The sequence below is a fragment of the Melospiza melodia genome, chromosome 22 (genome assembly GCF_035770615.1).
Source record: "Melospiza melodia melodia isolate bMelMel2 chromosome 22, bMelMel2.pri, whole genome shotgun sequence".
NCBI classification, from domain to species: Eukaryota; Metazoa; Chordata; class Aves; order Passeriformes; family Passerellidae; genus Melospiza; species Melospiza melodia.
The window spans coordinates 7,170,715-7,191,642 of NC_086215.1; the positions used below are offsets into that span (position 1 = coordinate 7,170,715).

The 20,928-nt window shown below is 45.2% G+C and overlaps 1 protein-coding gene across 5 annotated transcripts in view; it reads right to left on the reverse strand.

Moving 5' to 3' along the window:
* Window positions 1-11,989: 11,989 nt before the first annotated feature.
* The window catches only part of CDK5RAP2 (CDK5 regulatory subunit associated protein 2), a 71,254-nt gene continuing 62,315 nt past the window's right edge, over window positions 11,990-20,928 (reverse strand). For all 5 annotated transcript variants that reach the window (XM_063174296.1, XM_063174294.1, XM_063174295.1 and 2 more), the window contains 4 exons: window positions 18,496-18,642; window positions 16,471-16,609; window positions 13,487-13,533; window positions 11,990-12,630 (listed from right to left, as the gene is read on the reverse strand). In XM_063174296.1, the coding sequence (XP_063030366.1) occupies window positions 12,571-12,630; window positions 13,487-13,533; window positions 16,471-16,609; window positions 18,496-18,642 (393 nt within the window). In that variant the 3' untranslated portion in view covers window positions 11,990-12,570. The remainder of the gene's footprint in view (window positions 12,631-13,486; window positions 13,534-16,470; window positions 16,610-18,495; window positions 18,643-20,928) is intronic.

A 20,928-nucleotide genomic window follows, 5' to 3' on the forward strand; every position in this document is an offset into this window, starting at 1 on the left:
TTTCTTTTTAAAGGATTTTTTGCAGGCAAATGTTTTCAGGAAACAGGCTGATGTGATAAGTCTCTACCTGTATGAAAACACATCTGAAGGGCTTTTCTGGATTTCATCCCAGTTTGACAAAGATGTCCTAAATTTATTTTTGTTAATCACAGAGTGGTTTGGGTTGGAAGGACCTTGAAGCTCAGCCCATCCCTCTCCCTGGCATAGCAGGGGCACCTTCCCTTATCCCAGGTTGCTCCAAGCCCCATCCAACCTTGGACACTTCCAGGCATCCAGCCACAGCTTCTCTGGAAAATTAATATATATGAGCAACTCACCTGCAAGCTGGTACCTTCAAAGCCTCAGCTTTAAAATTATTTACAACTAGAATCCAGCACAGGCAGCTCCCAGGGCCAGTGTTGCTGAGATTTAGGTGGAGCAGGGTTTGCTGGAAGGTTCCTGGGTGCTCCTGCAGCCCCTCCTGGGCTCTGCAACTCCCGGAGGAGCTCAGGAGCCAATTCTCCACCAGGTGGGGATGGACCCAGCTCCACTTTCCTCTGTGCCTGCCCCCTGAAGGACAAAACCAAACTTTAGTCCCTGAAAAGGGAGTTATTGTGCCTTTGCTGTCCCCCAGCTCTGTCCCACGTGTCTGTGCTCAGGGTGCTCTCCACTCAGAGGATTTTGGGGTGTGTTCTCCAGCTTGGAGTGCAGCTGCTAATCAGCTGCAGGAAGGGGATGCTCACTGGAATTTGGCTCCCTCTTATCTCTGCTACCAAATCCAGGCAGGCTCTCTCAGCCATAGGCTTTTACTGCAGCTACAAGGAGGGATTAGCTGTTCCTTCCATCAGGATCACTTTTTGTGTGCCCAAGCCCTGTTCCCTGCACACACAGAGAATACTAATGGGCTCTGCCTCTGTTTTCCAGCCACCCACTGGGGTGAGTTTCTCTTTCTCCTGGTTTACTTTGTGCCTTATGTCAGAGTTAATGGAATACAGATTTCTGAGCAAAGAGAGATCCCAGTGATTTTTTAAACTTTTTTTTTTTTACAGTCTCTGCATGAATAAGAATCTGAGTCTATCAATGCAGGAAGCAATTCTGCACAGTTTAATTTCTCTGCTCTCTCAACTGTGTCAACTCCTGAAGGGACAAAGGAAAAAAAAAAGAAAAAGTAGAGTTAAAACAACACCCTAGGAGTGGAAGTTCAAGGTTACAAAAAGGAAGTGTTTTTAAAACTGAATCTTTGGAAAGGATTCATTTTCATTGCCAGCCCTGTGCAGCTTCTCCTTTCCTAGAGATTGAGGTGTGACCACATGATAATCTTTTCCCACATCATCCTGGCTGAGGTTTGAGCTGAAGTGAACATATTTTGTCCTAATGTCAATTCATTCCTTGTCCCCCAAGAACAAGCCAGATTTGCTCTGACTGACTTTATGCTGGGTTTTGGGCTCCTCATGCCATGGACCATGTGCTCCCAGCACTGGGCTGGGTTTGGGGGTTGCTTTGAATTCCCTGTTTTGAAAACAGTTCCCATCACTGCTGGAGATGAGTCCCCCCCTTTCTATCTGTCCTTGTATTCAAATCTGTCCTTTGCAGTCTTCAGTTAAAATAGACTGAAAATCCAAGTCTGCCAGAGCACCCTCTGCCTTATTCTGTGAAAACTTTCCAAACCCTGGGTCTCAATGCCCACCATGGGGCTCAGGAGAAATTGCAGGGCTGCTTTGGGTGCTGTATTTTATACATTGCACTCTTTTATTCCATTTCATGCTTTCCCAGCTAAGAAATTTTTTTTAAGGCCACAGAACAAGTGAAAAGGTGAGGACGGCTTCCCATCCCACCAGCTCTGCTCAGCTGAGCTCTGAGACTGTTAAACCCAGCCTGGGTTTATGGCCAAGAGGAAAAAAGACAGTGGAAAAATTTCAACTGCTTTATGAAGTATTTTACAGAAGAGTGATGTGGCATCTGCAGAGCAGTGAGTGGTGTGGCATGAGGGGTTTATTGGCACTGGTGAGCCACAGGAGCCAGTGCTAATAAAACCTTTCATGGACACCACATCACTGTGGTCCCCTGAGCCAAATCCTGGTGCCCTCAGCCAGGTGACTGATCCCTGGGATGGAGCCAAGCCAGGCTCTGAGAGGCTCCCCCAGCCACATCCCTGCAGAGCTCAGGGGCTTGGTGGGCTCAGCAGGCCCCCACCTGTAATCAGTGAAGCTGCAAAGCTTTGGGTTTGGGCTGGTTCGTTTTTGGATGTGTGCTCTTGCCCTCACAAGATGGGGAGAGGAGAGGAGAAAAGCCCAGTTTCTGGGAAAATTCTATTTTTTAGAAATACCAAGTCAAGCAGGCTTGAAGGCTGCATTTCTGGGGGAGGAGCTGCAGCAAGGGTGGTGCCACAAGGCCCCCAAGGTGGTGGCCACACCAAGGGTGGCCACTGCTGCAGCAGGGGTGGCCGAGCCCTTTGAAAGGCAGAGGGTGCATTTAGGCCATTTGAATGGTTTGGGTTGGAAGGGATCTTAAATCCCATCTCATTCCGTTCCTGCCATGGCAGGGACACCTCCCACTGTCCCAGGCTGCTCCCAGCCCTGTCCAGCCTGGCCTTGGACACTGCCAGGGATCCAGGGACAGCCACAGCTGCTCTGGGCACCACCCTGAGGCTGCAGAAGGTGCAGGGTGCTCCCATCCATGCAGGAGATCATGGAGGGGACTGGTCAGGCCCTGCCCTGGGTGTCCCAGCAGTTTGTCACAGCTGACAAACTCCAGCAGCAGCTGCAAAATCCCTCCTGAGCAGTCAGGAAAACCAGCCCAGCACAGAGAGCTCATGGCCCACGGGGAGCAGATCCTCAGAGAGCTCCTCTGGCTGCATGAAATGTTCCTGCTGTTTCTCAGTTTCCCCCTGTCACAACTCAGTGCAAGTTCTGCAGTTTCAGGAGGTTACCAGGCTAACACACTTCATATTGATCTTTCTTTCTGCATTACCATCAGCTGCAACTAAAAACAATCAAGGAGCAGGTGGGTGCAGCCTGCACTCAGGCAGATGGAAATACAAAAATCCTTCCTGCCCTGCAGCCTGAATTCCATCAGGCAGATTGGCTTTGCGGTGGAAGTTAGCCCCGTTTCTGCTTAAAGTCACATTTTTCCCACAGAAGAGGTAGAAATGTCAGGTTTTGGGCCCAACACAAACCAATCAGGCCCCATCAATGCTGGCCCCAGTTATCCTGAAATCCACTGACGGTGATGGAGTGAGACAGGAGTGGGAGATCAAACACGAGACAATCTGTGCTGCATTTCCAACCACCTGAGGCTTCAAAGTGCCTGTGTGGCATCTGCTGGGCTCAATAACTTGAACAGTGCTTTACAACACCTCTGCTGTCCATGTTTGCCATTGTTAGAAATTAATACCTTTCTCCAAGTTATTTTAACTTATCATCCCACATGTGCCCTGCGTGTGTTGCCCTGTTAGGGACAGTGAAATTACAACAGCATGGTTCTGTTTTTCCTTTTCCACCACTACCCTGCCAGTTTTTTTAATCTTTCCTGCCTGGAGGAGTTTTTGAACAAAGTAGCTTTTAAAATCACGATGTTTCTTTGATACAATGGCTGGAGATAAGTTTATTGGGCTTTTACAGGATAGCAGTAAACACATTTCTTAAATATATTCCCATCTACAAAAAGAAAAATATCCTGCCGTGGCTTTAGGCAGGCAGAATATTGGTGGGGACAGTCAGAGCCCCAGGCTGGACGGTGGATCTCTGTCTCCACGTGCTCCATGCCTGGGGAAAGCAGCAGAAAGCAGGGAGCAGCTGCCTGTGCTGGTGTCAGTTTGCCAAGCACTGCCTTGGGAATTCACTGTGGGTTCCCAGCAGGTGAAATCAGAGCAAACAGGCTCAGATTGCACTGGGGGAAGCAGAGAGCTCCCCCTCCCATTCACAGCCAGGTCTGTGCACCATGGAGTGTGGCATTCACATTCTCTGAAAAAATCCCTTCACCCAGGGCTTTTCTCCTGGGAAGCTGAGAGACCTCAGAGAAAAGGAAAACAATTCTGACCTCAGAGAAAAGGAAAACAATTCTTGTCTCATTTGCTTCTCCTGTGTTGTGCCCATGTGCAATGTGTTTGGAGATTGTTTACCCACAGGTGATTGTTCCATTGCATTCTGCTGGGAGTTGTTTTCACTCTTTGGCCAATCAGGGCCAAGCTGCGTCAGGGCTCTGGAAAGAGTCAGGAGTTTTCATCATTCTCTTTTTAGCATTCTGTAAGTATCCTTTCTGTATTCTTCAGTATAGTTAGTATAGCATTCTTTAATATAATATAGTATCATAAAATAATAAATGAGCCTTCTGAGAACATGGAGTCAGATCCATCATTCCTGCCTTCATCGGGGCATTCCCAGCAAACCAAATAATGGGGTTACTTAATTCTGCTGGAGAATGTGTGATTTGCTGCTGTGAGTGGAGGGGAGGCAGGTTGGGGTTTTTCCATCTTTAACATCATTTTCCAGGGCTGCCAACATCCCTCACTGCCCCTTGAGTCCCTGCCTGGACAGGGATGCTCACACCAGGGCCAGGAGGGCACGGGGTGAACACCCCAAAAAGTGGTGCAGAGAGCCAGGCACAGGCTCGGGATGGGGATGGGATGGGATGGGATGGGAGCCTGGCCCTGTGCTTTCCTATGAAACCCTTCTGGCTCCATGTGGAGTCCCTGGCTCTGGGAAAATACCATACTTCTTCACACTGAGCTGAGAGGTGACTGTAAAGGGTGAGATGTGGCCTGGAGGCAGTTAAAATTTAAATTTTTCCACTTTTCTGAGCGTTAATACCGTGATCACACTGTCTAAATAATGTCCATGCTCTGGCTGCTGTATTACCTGTCCTAAGCATGATTTACTGCTGTAATAAATTAGCCCCTAAGCCAAAGAATCAAAAATAATTGGCTTTATATCTTGGTCCTCATTTTATCCTGTTCTTTTTTCCTTTCCACCTGTCGTCTCTCTCCCTCTTACTCATTCTCTGGCATTTTTTTCCCTTTTCAATTCCTGCTCAGGGGCCACTTTCTGATTCTTTTCTCATGATCAGATGGTTTCTTGTCCTATTTTCTCCTGCAGATGTTCCAAGCTGTGTCCAGGGGAGCAGCATGGCCTGAGCTGGCTGTGTGACCCTGGGGGGCTGCAGGGGGAGTCCCTGCCCAGGCAGGTGACAGAGGTGCCCCAGCAGAGGCTGGTAAGGACATCACTGGATTTTAAATGGACTTTAAAACAAGCCACAGGTGTGATTGCTCTGGAATACTCCAGGGCCTCCAGGCATGAAATACTGCAGGGCAGAGCGTGGATGGGCTGGGAACCTTCTGCATCTGTTTTCTTCTGTCTGTGTCTCTGCTTTGTGTCTTTAACCTGAAGGGTTTGACACCACACTTAGCAACCTGTACCCTCACTGTGTCACCACTTCCCACCATGCCCCCAAATCATCTGCTTCCAGCTGAGGAGTGGAGGGTTAACAAGGGCACATCTGGCAAAAAGCTTCAGTGAATGGTGGCCTTTGGAGTTTGACCCAAAATGCTTGGTCCCATGGTGCTCCAAAAGGTGTTGCAGCACAAGACACAGGAAGAGGAGTGGGTAAGAGAGGATTTATTTGTCACTGGGAGCATGAAGTGTCTGTGTTTGTGTGGGTAGTGTGTGTGTGTGTGTGTGTCTGTGGGGACAGCAGGAGGGAGGGACAGGGTGATCCCCCTCCCCTGAGCAGAGATGTTCCACCTGAGTTCCACTGCTGCCTTTGGGTTCACGTACAATCCCAGAATGTGGGATTTTCGTGGATGGAGGAGGAAGGAATGAATCTGACTCCATGTTCTTAGAAGGCTAATTTATTATATTATATTACAGAAAGATAGACTGCAACTATACTAAAGAACAGAAAAAGAATACAGACAGAGGGCTAGGAAGATACTGATGAAAAACTCCTGACTCTCCTCAGAGTCCAGACACAGCTGGCCCATAATTGGCCAATGAGTAAAAACAATTCACATGCAACCAATGAAACAATCACCTACCACATTCCAAAGCAGCCAAACACAGGAGAAGCAAATCAGGTAATTATTGTTTGCATTTTTCTCTGAGGATTCTGAGCTTCCCAGGAGAGAAATCCTGGCGAAGGGATTTTTCCAGAAAATATTATGGGGACACCAGAATGATTTGGGGTGGAAGGGATCTTATACCCCTTCCCATTTCACCCCTTGCCATGGCAGGGACACCTTCCACTAGCCCAGGATCCCAATTCCCATCCCTGGATGCTGCAGCACCATCACTGCTGTCCCACCCAGCAGCTCAGAGCCCAGTTACTCCCCAGCAGAGCTTACATGAGAACAACTTGACTGCTCTGAGCAATCCCAGTGAGAACAGCTTGAAAAAATGTTTTTTCATTTTCCTTTAAATAAATGGGCATTTTCTGTTTTTTGGGTTGGGTTTTTTTTGGTTTGTTTTGTTTTTTTGGAAGTTTTTTTTTTTTTTGAGCTGTTAATGTTCATTTTGCGTGTGGGCATGATGCCGTTCCTGTTTCTGAATGCACACAGTGGAGTGCAAAAATCAAGATTGCATCTCATGCATAATGCATGGCCCAGCAACCCGCTCAACAAATTACCCAAGTAGATCCCTCCGACAGGGCTGGGGGGAAGGAGGGGAAAAATATATTTGTAACAAGTCTCTTTCTAAAGAAATGACAAGATAAACACAAAAAATAGGCATGCAGAGATTTTTCTCCAGGGGGTCAATTCAGAAATTAAAGGTAAGGATGATGGGGCTGGAGAATGTGGAGCAGCAGGTTGGGGATGAGGCAGGGGCAGCTGCAGCTCCTGGAGAACAGGGGGAGCCCAAAGCTGCCTGTGGAGTCTCTGAGGGCTTGGTTTGGTGTTGAGAACTTATTAGAGGAGTGACTTCCCATGGAGAGAGGTAGGAAAAGGGATTATTTGGTTTATTTATCACTTTCAGTGTGCTGGGTTTGCAGGGATGTGTTGTGGCTCTGTGCTGCTGTGTGACACTGGACTTGGTGCCACTTCTCTGGAAACAGAAGCCATAAAAATACAGATTTTGTGTGTGGGAGGTCATTTTAGGTGTGGAGGATGGTGAGGAGGGGGACAGAAAGATGAGGACAGATCACCAAAACCTTTCTTGTTTCTCAGGTGTGGGAGGTCATTTTAGGTGTGGAGGATGGTGAGGAGGGGGACAGAAAGATGAGGACAGATCACCAAAACCTTTCTTGTTTCTCAGGTGTCACCAGCCCGGGAGCAGCCTTGGCTTCCCCCACTGCTGCTTTGCAAGACAAGGATGAGACCTCTGCTCCCTGCAAGAGGAGTTTGCTGCAAAAGATGCCAAAGTAAGGGACCACATTCCTTCCCTGTGCCCCTGCTAAAGCTGGATCATCCCCTGCAGGCCAGGGAGCATCCACTGCCCCATCCCTCAGGAGCCAGCACTGTGGTGAGCCCTGGGAGCTGAGCTGTGGGGCCAGGGTCTAACTCTGAGGTGGAGGAAAATGGTATTTTAGGAGCAGATGGGGGTTGGTTTGCTTTTCCTTCCCCCTGGAGGGTGAGGGGTCCATCCCGAATTTTCCTTTCCTCTGGAGGATAAGGCAGCACAGAGGGATTTGGTGGATGGAGCACCCTTGGGACTCTGCTCCTCTGCGAGCCAAACCTGTTCAGGCTGGAGGCCAAACTTGTTGAAAAGGATCAGAGGAAGGAATTTGCCTCCAGGGATGTAGAGAGGCAGCCCCAAAACTTCAGCAAGCACTAAACTCACTCATCATTTCCCCCTGACAATAATGCCCAGGGCTCCTGCATCACTGTGATCCACGCAGGGCACAACTTGAGACCAGGCTTGCTTGGGGATTTTTTCCCTAATTTCAGTAATAACTCAGGCTCCAAATCTCATCTTATTCATGCCACTCACACTAATGAGCCCAGCCCGATCCAGCAGGGCTGTTTGGGTTTATTTCAGCTCCCTGCAGGCAGGAGCTGGGCAGGAGCTCAAGCCCAGCTGGGCTCGGCTCTGCTGGGTCCTGCAGCACCCCTGGAGCTGTGGCTACAGCTGGGCCAGCACATCCTGCTCTGGCCAGAACACCCTGCCTGGGATGGCAAATCCTGCCCTGGCCAGCACATCCTGCTCTTGCCATCTAGTGGCACAACCACCCAAAGTTTTTCCTCCCGCTCTGAGGAGCCAAGGGCCAGCTCATGAGGGAAAGGAGGTAAGGGAGCAATGCATGGAGGGGGTCTGTGCTATTCAAGCAGGTTTTTACAGCCCTGAGGTGCCCTGCTGTGTGGCATCCTCAGTGTGACATGGCTGTTCCCAGCATCCAGAGGCCAAAAAGGCTCTGCCAGCAGCAGGAGCCAGGGCTGGAGGTGCAAATTGCCCTGCATGTCCACTGAAAGTTTAGCACCAGGAGCAGCTTGGGCTCACTGGCACTGGAGTGGCTGGATGTCACCCACAGCACAGACCTGGCCTCCCTGGAGGTTCCTGCTCTGCCCCAGTCCCTGCCCTGCCTGTGCTGGGACCCTCTGGGCACCAAGGAGGGACCACAAGGGACCCTCTGGGCTCCAAAGAGGGACCACAAGGGACCAGGGTCAGGTCTGGGCTCTTTGCACCTCAGGAATTTGTATCAATAGAGCTGCAGAGTGTTGCCACTTCCTTTTGTATATTTCTCTTCCCACGTTGTCATTTAACTTGGGAGTGATGACAGGATTTGCTTTTTGTTGGTTCAGGAGTGTTTAAAATAAACCCAAAATGTGCAGAGAGCACAGAGGGGTGTGCTCAGCTCTTTGGGCCAAGCTGGAATGGGGAAAGTTCACCCAAATTGCTCTGTGGTTCCATATGGAGGGTGGGGAGGGCTCTGCCCTCTCCCCAAATCTCCCTGTGATCCCACAGCAGCCCCAGGAAGCCTCAAACCCCAGCACACAGCACCCTGCAAAGCCTCCCAATGAATGGGCAGCTTTGGTGGAGATTAAAATACCCCAAGATGTGCTGTGGTTTTGTTTTTAAAAACACCTGAATGCATTTGCATTGATTTATTTTTAATACAGCAGCGACCTGGGAGCTTTGGGTATTGTTTGTGTTTGTTCCCTGTGGCAGAGGTGGGTGTTCAGTGGTGGGCACAGGCCCTGCTCTGCCCCCAGGGCAGCAAATATTGCATTTTCCCAGTGCTACTGCACAGCTGCACATATTGCAGGGGGCTTAGAGAGCTGGGATAACCCCTGTCTTTGTTTTATAAACTTTTTTTTCCCCTTTCTTTTTTTCCTTAGTCTCACCTGGCCCTCAGCATCGTCTCTGAGAAGACCTCAGCCTGCTCAGTGCCTGTGACCCTGGGGAATGAGCAGCAGGTTCAAGGTCACAGGTGGTGAGAGCAGCTCCTCCCTGAACCACTCTCTCAGCAATGTTTCCATTCACCTTGCCCACAGAATGAAAGCACAGGCAGCAACTCACTAAGCAAATGAGCCCCTCCTATAATTCCATTTGCTTATGCTGCTTATTTTTCTCCTGCATAATTATTTTTAAAGGAAAATTTAATTTTGTTTAATGGGTACAAAGTTTAACACTTGGTAAGCTTTGTCTTCCACAGCCACCATCTGGTGAGCTTTTTTTTCCTGGATTTTTTTTTCCTAATTATTTTTAAACCAGCCCAGTAAATTGTGTGTGGTTAAGAGGCACTTCTCATTAAGATGAAATACTTTGATCTTGTAGGATCATCTGTTTTTAAAGAGGTAATGATATCCTGCATCTTTTTTTTTAACCAAGACCTGCTCAGGTGTGAACTGGGTGCAGCAATTAGAGCTTATCAAAAAATAAAAAGGGGGTCAGGAGAAGATCTCTGAGAGGGCACAGCAGAGACCATTAAGAAGTAAGTGGCAAATCATCTCAGGAAAGGGAAACATTTAACCTGGTTATTTATTTATTTTGAAGTGCAGATGGTGTGGGGGGAATAAAAGGCTGCAAGAAGACCAAGAGTCAGGGGAATGCTATATATAGCTGTACAGCTGTTTCCTTCAGGTGTGATAACTCAGAAACACAGGATGATTAATTTTGAAAGTTGAAATGTATAGCAGATTCTGATTACATCTGAGTGTCTATAATTTAGCTACTTAGTAAAATTAACTTGACGTTTTTAGTGAGCTGTGAGGACAATAATGTGTGAAGAGACTGAAGAACAAGTTTGACTGCACGCTCTTCCCTTACCTCCCCCCGTTTTTCCCAATTCGTGGAGTTTATTTTTAACTTTTCCCGTTTTCCCCGAATCCAGAGGAATGGGGCTGGCTCCCCCTGCTGGCTCCGGGCTGAGCGCTGCTGGGATGTGACACCGGGAATTCTTCATTCCAAGAAATTCAGGGACATGGGCTCTGCAGGCACAGAGCACCTCCCACATACCAGGAACTCATTCCCAAAAACTCAGGGACATGGGGTCTGCAGGCACAGAGCACATCCCGGACACTGGGAATTATTAATTCAAAAAAACTCAGGGACATGGGTTCTCTAGGGTGCAGAGCACCTCCCAGACACCAGAAATTAATTCTCAAAAATTAAGGGACACAGGCTGTGCAGACTGGACTCTGCAGGGCACAGAGCACCTCCCAGACACTGAGAATTAATTCCAGGAAAACTCAGGGACATGGGCTCTGCAGGGCACAGAGCACCTCCCAGACAGCAGGAATTAATTCCCAAAAACTCAAGGACATGGGTTCCCTAGGGTACAGAGCACATCCCAGACACCAGAAATTAATTCCAAAAAACTCCGGGACAGGGGTTTAGGGAACAGAGCACCTCCCAGACACCAGAAATTAATTCCCAAAAATTAAGGGACACAGGCTCTGCAGGCTGGACTCTGCAGGGCACAGAGCACCTCCCAGAAACCAGGAATTAATTCCCAAAAACTCAGGGGCACAGGATCTGCAGACTGGGCTCTGCAGGCACAGAACACCTCCCAGACACCAGGAATTCCCAAAAAACTCAGGGAGATGGGCTCTCTAGGGCACAGAGCATCTCCCAGACACCAGAAATTAATTCCCAAAAACTCAGGGATACGAGTGCTGGGCACAGAGTATCTCCCAGACCATGACACCTCCAGAAGGCTGTGGGACCCCCACAAATCCATTTTGAGAAGGCCTGGGCTGGGAAATCAAAGAGCAAGAGCCAGCAGGGACCATGGGAAGAGGCACCCTGGAAGGGCAAGGCTTTAGGGTGGCTTTCTCCAAAAAAAACCCCATGTACAGGGGCCGTGGGGAAGGAAGGGATGGGAAAGAACACCCCTAGTGCAGATAATGTGTGATATCTCCAGTGAGGAAGGGATGGGAGCTGCTCAGCCTGGCCAAGAGAAGGTTCTGGGGTGAACCAGAGGGGAGCAAACAGAAAAAATGGGACAGAAACTCTTTACAAGTGACAGGACAAGGGGGAGTGACTTTAAACTGAGAGACAGGAGGTTTACACTGGATATTAGGAAACATTTCTTCCCCATGAAGGTCCCAGGCCAGGCTGGGCAGGGCTGGGAGCACCCTGGGGCAGAGGAAGGGGTCCCTGCCATGGCAGGGGTGGGATGGGATAATGATGGGATAATTGGGATGGGATTTCAGGTCCTTTCCCTCCATGTGCTGTGCAGGGAACAGCCCCAGCTCAGGGGTTGGTGAAGTTCCAGCTCTCCTCATCCTCAGAGCACCAATTCAGAGTTTTATGGCACCCATTACAAAAGGACAAATATAACCCAAATCCTGTATTGGGATCTCCCAGTCCCAGTGTTTGGATGCCAAGGGCAAATTTCCTTGTGCAATGGTGATGTCCTCAGCTTGAGAGGGAAAAAACATCGTGTGTTGTGCAAAATCACCACAAACTCTGCTTTGGTAACCAAAAATCACTGCAAATTATGGTCTTGTTAATGTTAAACTGAACTATTTTCCCAGTTCACTTTGTGTCACTCAGAAATAAATGATCTGATGTGGCTGCTTTGGTCAGTAATGCCTGAAGTCTGAGGCTTTAAACAAAATAACACAAACACATTTGTGATTATTTTTCATTTTAATTGTCTGACTCTAAGTAACATTTTCAGACACACCATCAATCTAAGTACCTAACACAAAGCCCAGCATCAGGCAGCTTCCAGAAGAACCTTCCAGAGATGGTTAAAATGCTTTAAAATATTTAACATTTTTTCACATTGCTACAAAACAATGACAACTGGCAGAGTATTTTTTTTCAACCTACATTCTTTTAGCAGGAGAGAAACAGTGGAAGGTGGATCACATTCTTGATTCTTTCAAGACCTGTTTGACTACAACAACAAATAATTTTACAACATGGCAAGTACAAATATAAAATTTCAAATGTGCCAACTTTAAAAAAATCTGGATTTTTCCTCAAGCAGTACCTTGCTTCTGGTAATAAATATTAAAAACCATCTTTACATTACAGAAAATGTTAAATAAGTTATTTACCAAAAGGTGTCATTTTTTGTCCTTTTTTTTTTTGGTCAAAGGCTGATTCCATTAAAAGAGCTGAACAAACATTTTTTACATCAATAAATATTAAGGCAGCACAAAGCAAACAAGACTCACAAAACCAGTCTCTGTTAGCAGAACTTTCTCCTTCAGAGAATCCTTTTTTTGCTGGTGTAGGAAGGTGATTTTTGATTCTCAGCTGGTGGGACCTGGTTAGAAAAGCAATAATTATAATTATTATACAGCACTTTAAAACCCACAATTTGTCCCAACCCCATCCTGCTGCACAAGGATGTGCCAAGAGGAGCTCCTGTGTTCATCAGATCTTCAAATTAAAGTGCTAAGACTTCTGTGAGCAGAAAGATGTTTGATTATTTAATGTCATCACTTTGTAGCTCAGGTAGGGCTGAGAACAGCACAGCAGCTGCAGCTGATGGGGAGGAGGGAGAAGGGATGCATGGAAAAGGTTTGAGGAAAATGTAGGGAGGGGCTGGGAATTGTACAATAATTCAGAGTGGAGAGGTGAGAGGGGAAGGGTGGGATTTCACAGTCAAGGAATGCATTGCATCCTTCAGGGAGAAAAGTCTGAAAAAGAGAACTCAAACCAGAGCAGGGATTCCTGAAACACTCCCAGGGACTGAACTGCACCAGCACAGAGCTGCTGCCAAAGCTGCCCCTGTTGGGTGTGTGGGTAAAAAATAAAAGCAGCAGCAGTGACAAACACAGGCTCCAGCTCTCAACAAGGGTGTCTCTACAGCAGGCAGGTTATCAGGCTGTGATCTCCTGGAAATGAACTGCTCAGATGATGACAGACATGAATATTAATCTAGGGAAAGCATCAGGAAGGAGAGGGTTTAGGTGTTTATGTGGTCACTCATAAAACTCTTAATTCAGCCATCAAACACAGCAGGCTATTTATCACACTAAACTGCTGTCACCCAGGCTTGATTAGGTAGCAAACCTAAAGCAAATCAGACTAATTCTGCAAAATACTCCTGACACAGCACTGTGTGTTTCTGACTAGCAGAGACCAAGCAATTCAATACAAACAAAACTTTTACTTACTTCCAGGTTTCCTCTAGCCTTCTTCAAGACATCATGCGTTAAAACCACTGGAAAGAAAGAAAAAAGATTAAAAAGATTTAAAAGAATACTGCAAGTCTTATTCCCTGTGTTTGTTTTATGACCAAACATGAAATCATGTCTGAGCAGAGGATTCCCTCAGGACTGCAGCTCCAGAGCTGTGCCACCCCTGGACTGTCATTCCCTGCTGATGTCTGTTCTCCACAATCTGCTTTTCAAACCTAAGCATCCTGAGAGTGGTTTGGAAATTTTTCTGCCACATGAAACAGGCAAAGCTCAGCCCTGCATGGACCCCCCAGATCTGCACAGCCCCTGCTCATCCCTCCATCCAAGCCACACAGGAAGATTTTCTGTCCTTTCAAGGGGAAATGGTGCGTGGTTTAACCCCAGTTTGATCCTTTAAGTGTCCTGCTTGGGCTGGGGAGGGCAGTGAGGAGGGGGAGAAGAGGACAGATGGCAAAAGGAGTCAGTTCAAGGACAAAGCAACCTCTCTGTGCCACGGGGAAATCAAAAAGCAGTGGCCTGCCCTGAAGGGTTCCAGGTTTCTCCATTCATCCCTCCCAGTCTGTCTCTGTGGGGCCAGCAGGAGACCTGAGAATGGAGGAGGGGGTGATTCCAAACACAACTGGTATTTAGAAATGTCAGGGTAAATATGTGAGTCTCTAATCTGTGTCAGTCCAGTAACTGCTGAAATGCACCACTCACAATCACCAATTTGATATTCCAGTCTCAAAAATAAACAATTTAACCATAATAAAGATTTTTCATTACAACAATAAGAAGCCAAGAACTCCAAGGGTAGAGCTGTCACGAGATAATTACACCCCTGGCAGATTACTGCAATTTGGCACTGCTTTGTTCCATGCTCAGAGGTTCAGTTGAGGTTTATAAGCAATGAGCTCTCTCACCAGAGAGAGCACACAGAAGACTCTGAGCCACAAGAATGTTCCAATCTCTGCCTCTAAATATATTTAGGAATGTTCAGCTACATAACAGAGGGAACCTGAATATCCTCACTGGAGCAGGCAGGTAACAGGATGTGTGCAGAATGAAGGCAGGCAAGGTCACCCACTGCATTGCTTTTCCTTTCTTGCTTGCAAAAGGAGAAGGGAAGAAATCTCAAAACCAAGAGGAAACCACCTAATGAAATCCAGCAGCTTCAGGTCCCTCAGTTTTGCTGCAGGCTTGGCCAGGAATTTGTGTACAGATGCAAATTAGAAACATTTCTGAAATTGCTCTTTTAAGACAAAGGCAACTCGACATCCATAATTCCCATAATCAATGAAACCTGGAGAAAATCACATCCAGGTCTTTTTGTGTGGCACAGTGCTCACTCCTCAGAAGAGCTCTGCTAGTAAACTCATTTCACCCAGCAAACTAGATTTTTCTAAATCCAAACTCTTAAATTCAGTCAATGACAAGAATTTGGAAGCTGTGCCACTGCTGGCACAGCTGCTGCTCTCCAAGCAGAGATTTTTGCATTACAGAGATTTCAGAAAATGCAGGTTTCAGTTTCTCAGCACCTCACTCAGAGGAGGTTGAATGCCCTGAAAAAAAAGTGAGCAAATTTAGGGCAACAGGCACTGTTTGCTGTAGGGAAGTGTGGGTGGCTCAGGGATAACATTTTGGCTCTAAGGGTAAAATCTGTTGATTTATACCCAGCCTAGCTCTGAAATTACTGACATGACACTGGAACCGGACAAACCAAACCAGTCAATCTACCCCAGAGATATTATTTATATACATAATGGAATGGCTTGGATTTTTACATGACAACCCCAAACTGAGCTATTTGGCTCTACAACCTGAACAAAACATAATTTATGATTTAATACAAGTAATTTGTACACATATAATATAGCAATTTTGAAAGAAGTGACCAAACACCAGCCCATAAATGCTTGAAACAACAAAAATCTACAGGCAGAAGATATATGGGCCTTAGATATAAAAATAACAGGCTGTGGAGCAAAATAACATTTATCACTCTACATTCCATTTAACTGACTTGAGTAACATATAATATTACAGATATTTCTATCACTTTGTATGGTGAGGAAAATTTTCCAGTCTAGATTAATTACTGATAACACAAGTGCCACTCCAGCAAGGACTAATGAGCCATTCAGTCCCACCACTTCAGAGGAGGCCAGAATGGATTTTTTTCATTTTATTTTTTTACAGAAGAAAATGAACTGTTCCTCCCACAACACACATACTGCTGGAGCAGGAAGGCAGAGCAGAGCTCCATTCAGATCTCTTCTGGTGAGTGATTAAAGTCTAAAGCAGCAGAGATGTTCAAACAGACACCTGGCTTAACACAGCTACAAAACTCCCTATGTCCCACTTGTTTTCATGTTTCCAGATCATTTTCTAGTCACGGGCCACTAAGGATAAAATATAATTCCACAGCATGGCCTAATTTTTCTTTAAAAAAATTATTCATAGCAAGCTTTTGTTTCCCTTATTCTGAGCTTGTTCTCCTGCACTCCTCAGTCTGGTGCAGAGCACTGACAGAGCTCCTTGCAGGGCAGCACCTCAGAAAATGTAAAAGCCTAACTCCACATTTATTAAGACTGAGGCAAAATCACAATTTTGACAATGTCAAAACCTTTGGCTGAAAATTACAGCAAACAGAAACTTTGCCTCTGTCCAGAGCTGCTGTAAAATAGAAACAGGAGTATCCAAAATGGAATAACCCAAGTAGGAATTAGTGGTATCTGCATGAATCGACACATTATCAGTGCTTTGTGTAAAAACATGAACAGATTCCCATGATATTCTCTACAGCCTTTTGTACTTTGGGCAATTTCTACCCACTGGAATGAGGCTCAGCACAGCCTGAGCCTGTCTGTCTGTCACAGCTGGGGCACACAAAGAACACCAATTTTAAAGGCAGCCACAGCCTACAAAAATAAAATCAGAATCATTATTAAATCAGAATCATTATCAAAGCTCACACTCACACTGGTCAATGATGACTTTCTCCATGTTTTCCTTCAGCTGGTTTGTGGAGTGCAGGCGTTTCACTGTGCTGTGCAACTTCCTCTCTTGCTCTGACAGTTTCTTACGTAACCTAAAGATTTCTGCTTTCATTCCTTCATCCTGAATTGAGAGAAGAAAGCAAGATATTAAACTATTGGCTAAAAGTACTTTCTACATTGGGAATTGCTCAATACTTTTGGACAAGTACCCTCAAGATTCCTTGGAGTACCAACAACTCAGAGGAGGGAAGGACCACCACTGAGTCCTGTCCCTCCTCCTTCACATCCCCCATGACCTGAGATTCTGTGATACAACTCCAACTCTTAGCTGGAATTTAGTGCAAGTAATTTTTCTATTAGACTGAGGAAAGTCTGTTAAACTGGTGCCCACTTTTGTTTTAAACTAGAAAAGATAAGGAAGGGATGTGCCAAGGGATCAGTGCCCTGTGTGCCAGGTTCAGAATTCCAGCCTCCTCCTTGTGTTCTGTTAATGGCTGATGCTGCCTCTGTCACAGGGCTAAAAGGCACTGGGACAGTTTAATTGCAAAATTATTTGACAGCATCATCATTAAGGTTCAGTTTTCACCACCAATCCCAACAAAGTTCTGGTCAGTGACTTGTAAAACAGGACTGTGAGAAGCCCTGGCACATCTGCCAGTGTCACTGATTTGGGTGCTTGTGCAGATTTAAGCTTGGACCTTTTTTTCTTGTTAAATAACAAAACTTCTGGAATTTGCTCCCACTATTTACCTCTGCAGAAGAACTGAAGTATCACATATATTTCAATTCCTGTGGGGCTGCAGAGAAGGCACAGAACACTCACAGTATTTTAGAACCCAAACTTCAAGGGAGAAAGAAATTCTTTCATATTCTGCATTTAGAACATCAGGAGCAATCTAACATCCTTAAGATCAGGATAAGAAACTCCAGAAAAAATTCAATTAGGCTCTAATTAGGATCATCCTGGGAATCCAGACCCCCACACACATTAAGATCAGCCTTGCAGAAGTGACTGATCCAAATCAAGGCTCAGATCAGTGACAGGAGAGCAGGAGATGCATCCCCACATCCTGAGAGCCCTGTGGGGGTGAGGGATGTTCAGTCCCTGCAATCCAGGCCAGCAGGAGCTGCCTGCATGGATTACACACTTGAGGATAGAAATGGAAGCACACACTCTTGCCAAGGCATCCCAAATCTGGAGCTGGAGCATCATCAGTGGATGTGTCAGACAGCAAACTTCACTCCCACTGATTTTGTGATTTTATATATTTAAGGATGCTAAAAAATATCACCAAAAATGTTATGAAATTATATAGAAGTGTTTGTTTTCCCAAAGTTTGAGGGTTTTTTTCAGAAATATCCTGCTTCCCTTAATAAACACATAGAAAAACCTCAGTGAAATCACTTTAGATTTATTTTAAAGCCAGGGTTTGAAACAGTTTCAATGCTGAGTGGTGGTATTCTGACAGCAGAGATATTTCATTCCTCATTTAGTTTACTTTTATGCATTTGCATAGTGCAATCCTTTTTAGTTAAAGTGTTATAAAACATGTCTTGGGGTTTTGTCACACTTTTACAAAAGCTTCTCCTTTTACCACTTTGGCATCAAGAACATAAAAGAAAATGCAGCTGAGATTACATCAAAGTTGCTGATGTTCCTCTTCTTACCAACACACACAGAATCAAATTGAATTTGGTTCAAGTAAAAGGAGCCCCAAACCTTTTCCTGTTGAGGTGGAGTTTTTGCCACCTCCCTGGATTTCCTGGATCTCATGTAACAGGATTAGATATTCCATTTTTATTAAAAAGGATGCTGTAAATGAACACCTGGCCATGCAACATCACCAGGACATACTCAGCCTTACTTTAAATCCATGTGGCTGGAGACTGGGGGCACGATTCTCCAAAATGACACATCTGTGACTGGTGCATCCTCCTGGAGACATTCCCAAAGTCCAAAAAACCACCCCAAACCCCCAGCCCAGGCCAGGTGAAGCCCAGCAGTACCTGGATGCCCTGAGCAGTACCATGAGCAGCTTTCAGGGGAAGGGAAACTCTCCAGAGAAGCTTCAGGGAACGTGAAGCCTCTTCCAAAATCTGCTGTACTGTGTGGGTGCTTGTGGAAAAGCCATGCAGGGATGCCTGTTCTGGTACCTGTATCACAGGATTAGAGACATTTTATATTTTATACTTAAACCATTATGAAAATGTAATCTTAATTAATGGGTTTAATCCAGCTGGTGTGATTTCATAGTTAAGATAATGTACACAGCCATTGTGTGCCATAAAAACTAATCTGTTAGTTAACAAAGGCTGCTGAATTATGTATTATCTGAGAATTTCAGTGAGGGAGGGGATTTATCCTAATCAATAACCATGATTAACAATAGATTATATTTACTAGATTTGCTATGCCACATGGTAACACTTGGCAACTGTCTTCTTTCTTCATTTGCATTTTGTGTCATGTTATTTGAAAGTCAATGATTACAGACATCAATTTAAGCAATATAGATGTTTCTTCCTTAGCAGACCCTTTAAACTGTTCCATTTAATGCTAAAATAACTATCAGGGTACACATAAAATGTTTTCCTCTGCTGACAGATGAGAAACCAAATGGAAGAAATTGCATAAATGTGAAATAAAGGAGGGAAAGAATGTGAGGGGAGCAAATGAATTACCAAAGCAATGGTGCTACAGAAGGGGGAAGGGTAATGAAAAAAAAAGCATTTGCAGTTCCTGCCCCATGCAGGATACAATCTGAATATTTATTTAGCATTGTTATCAAACCAGAATCCTCCTGTCACATAAAATATCCCATTTGCTAAGTAGTCTGAAACTTCAGTGATGTAAGGCTTGATGGGAAACTGCAAATTGTGAAACTTACTGCTTTTATCTTTACACCAACAAAACAAGTTAAAAACTTAGAGAGATCACTTTTTCAGTCATTATCAGTATGTTAACTAGGTCATTGGGAAATATATGATACTTCAGAGAGTCTTAAGTGTCATTCAGGCATCATTTGACTGCGTGAGCACACATGTGATATCACAAAAAGAATTTCAGAATTGTTGCAGACTGCACCTTCAACAGCTTCACTAATTATAACTGCAGAAATAAGTAGCACGAATTTATCCCTGCAGTTAAGACCTTCTGTTTTCTGAAGAGCAGCAAGCATGCTTTTTACAGCATTTATATTATCATAAAATCATAGGGGTGAAAAAGACCTTCATTAGACACTTAGTTTCCTTTCCTTCTCCCAGGCAGGGAAGCATTACATGGACTTTTTTAAACATTGGCATAATCCATCCTCAAAATTGCCTCCAGTCAGTGTCTCTGAGCACCCTCCATGCCAGTGCTTCATTATTTTTACCACTGGCTGCTGTTTTCCATGCCTGATCCAGGCCCTTCCTGCTGGGGTTTAAGTTTCTTAGCTCCTTATTAGATGCCACAGATGTGCACAGATTGTTCCTTCCCTTTAATTGAAGCTTGTAGGCAAATGTGTCTTTCCAAGCCACCCCAAATAAGCCATCATTAACTGTGTCCAAAAATTAATATTACGTAAGAGAAAATTAGCAGAAGTAAACACTAACTAGGTTCTCCTATTCTAGACAAAAAGGACTGAGGTTATTCAAGACAAAATAAACATTTTATTGGTTAAACATCCTTAAGATGCAGCAAGAGCACCATGAGTGCTAGAACTGTCAGAGAATGAAGAAAGGATGCTTCTCTGAGTCCTACAAGACAGTATTTGATCATTAATGAAATATTCAGGTTTTTGGACAAGTTTATGATATTGTTAAATGTTCAACTGATAACTAGGAAGTGGAAAAATATTAAAAAATCTTCCCTGAAATATGAATGTAATATGAAACAAGCCTCATCAGCATACATCAATCTTTAATGTACAGTTATAACCTGGTGTTACTAAGAGGCTGAATTTAACTAAGGGGGGAACTTTACCAGCTCTGTATCACATTTCTTTTAATTGTCTCATATTTCCTGGGTTTAGCTCAAGCCTTCATTATATGAAAATCCTAATTCTTTTTATTCTTAGGTTACTTTTACACACCCCTAGTTAAACGCTTTCTACAGCATTTTCGATTTTTACCTGAAGTTTTCAGCTGCTTCTTTTGTTTGGCTTTTTTATCATTTCCAGCACAACAAACACCAACTTCCAGAGCAAAACCAAGCAGTTTTACCTCATTTAAAGCCAAAACTGAAAGTGAGATTGCTTAAAGGCCTAGAATTAACTACCTCAGAATCCCACTGAGTCCATCTAGACAATGACTGTGCCAAGCTTGAGCCATCCTGAGTTATTCAGTCAGTTCTTCCCTTCACAGCACTTTGCACCTCTGGGTAAAATCCACCCTTCTTTAGAGGATTTCAGTGCTCACCTGTGGAAACCCAGGGCACTGGGAATATTTCCCTGTCAGCTC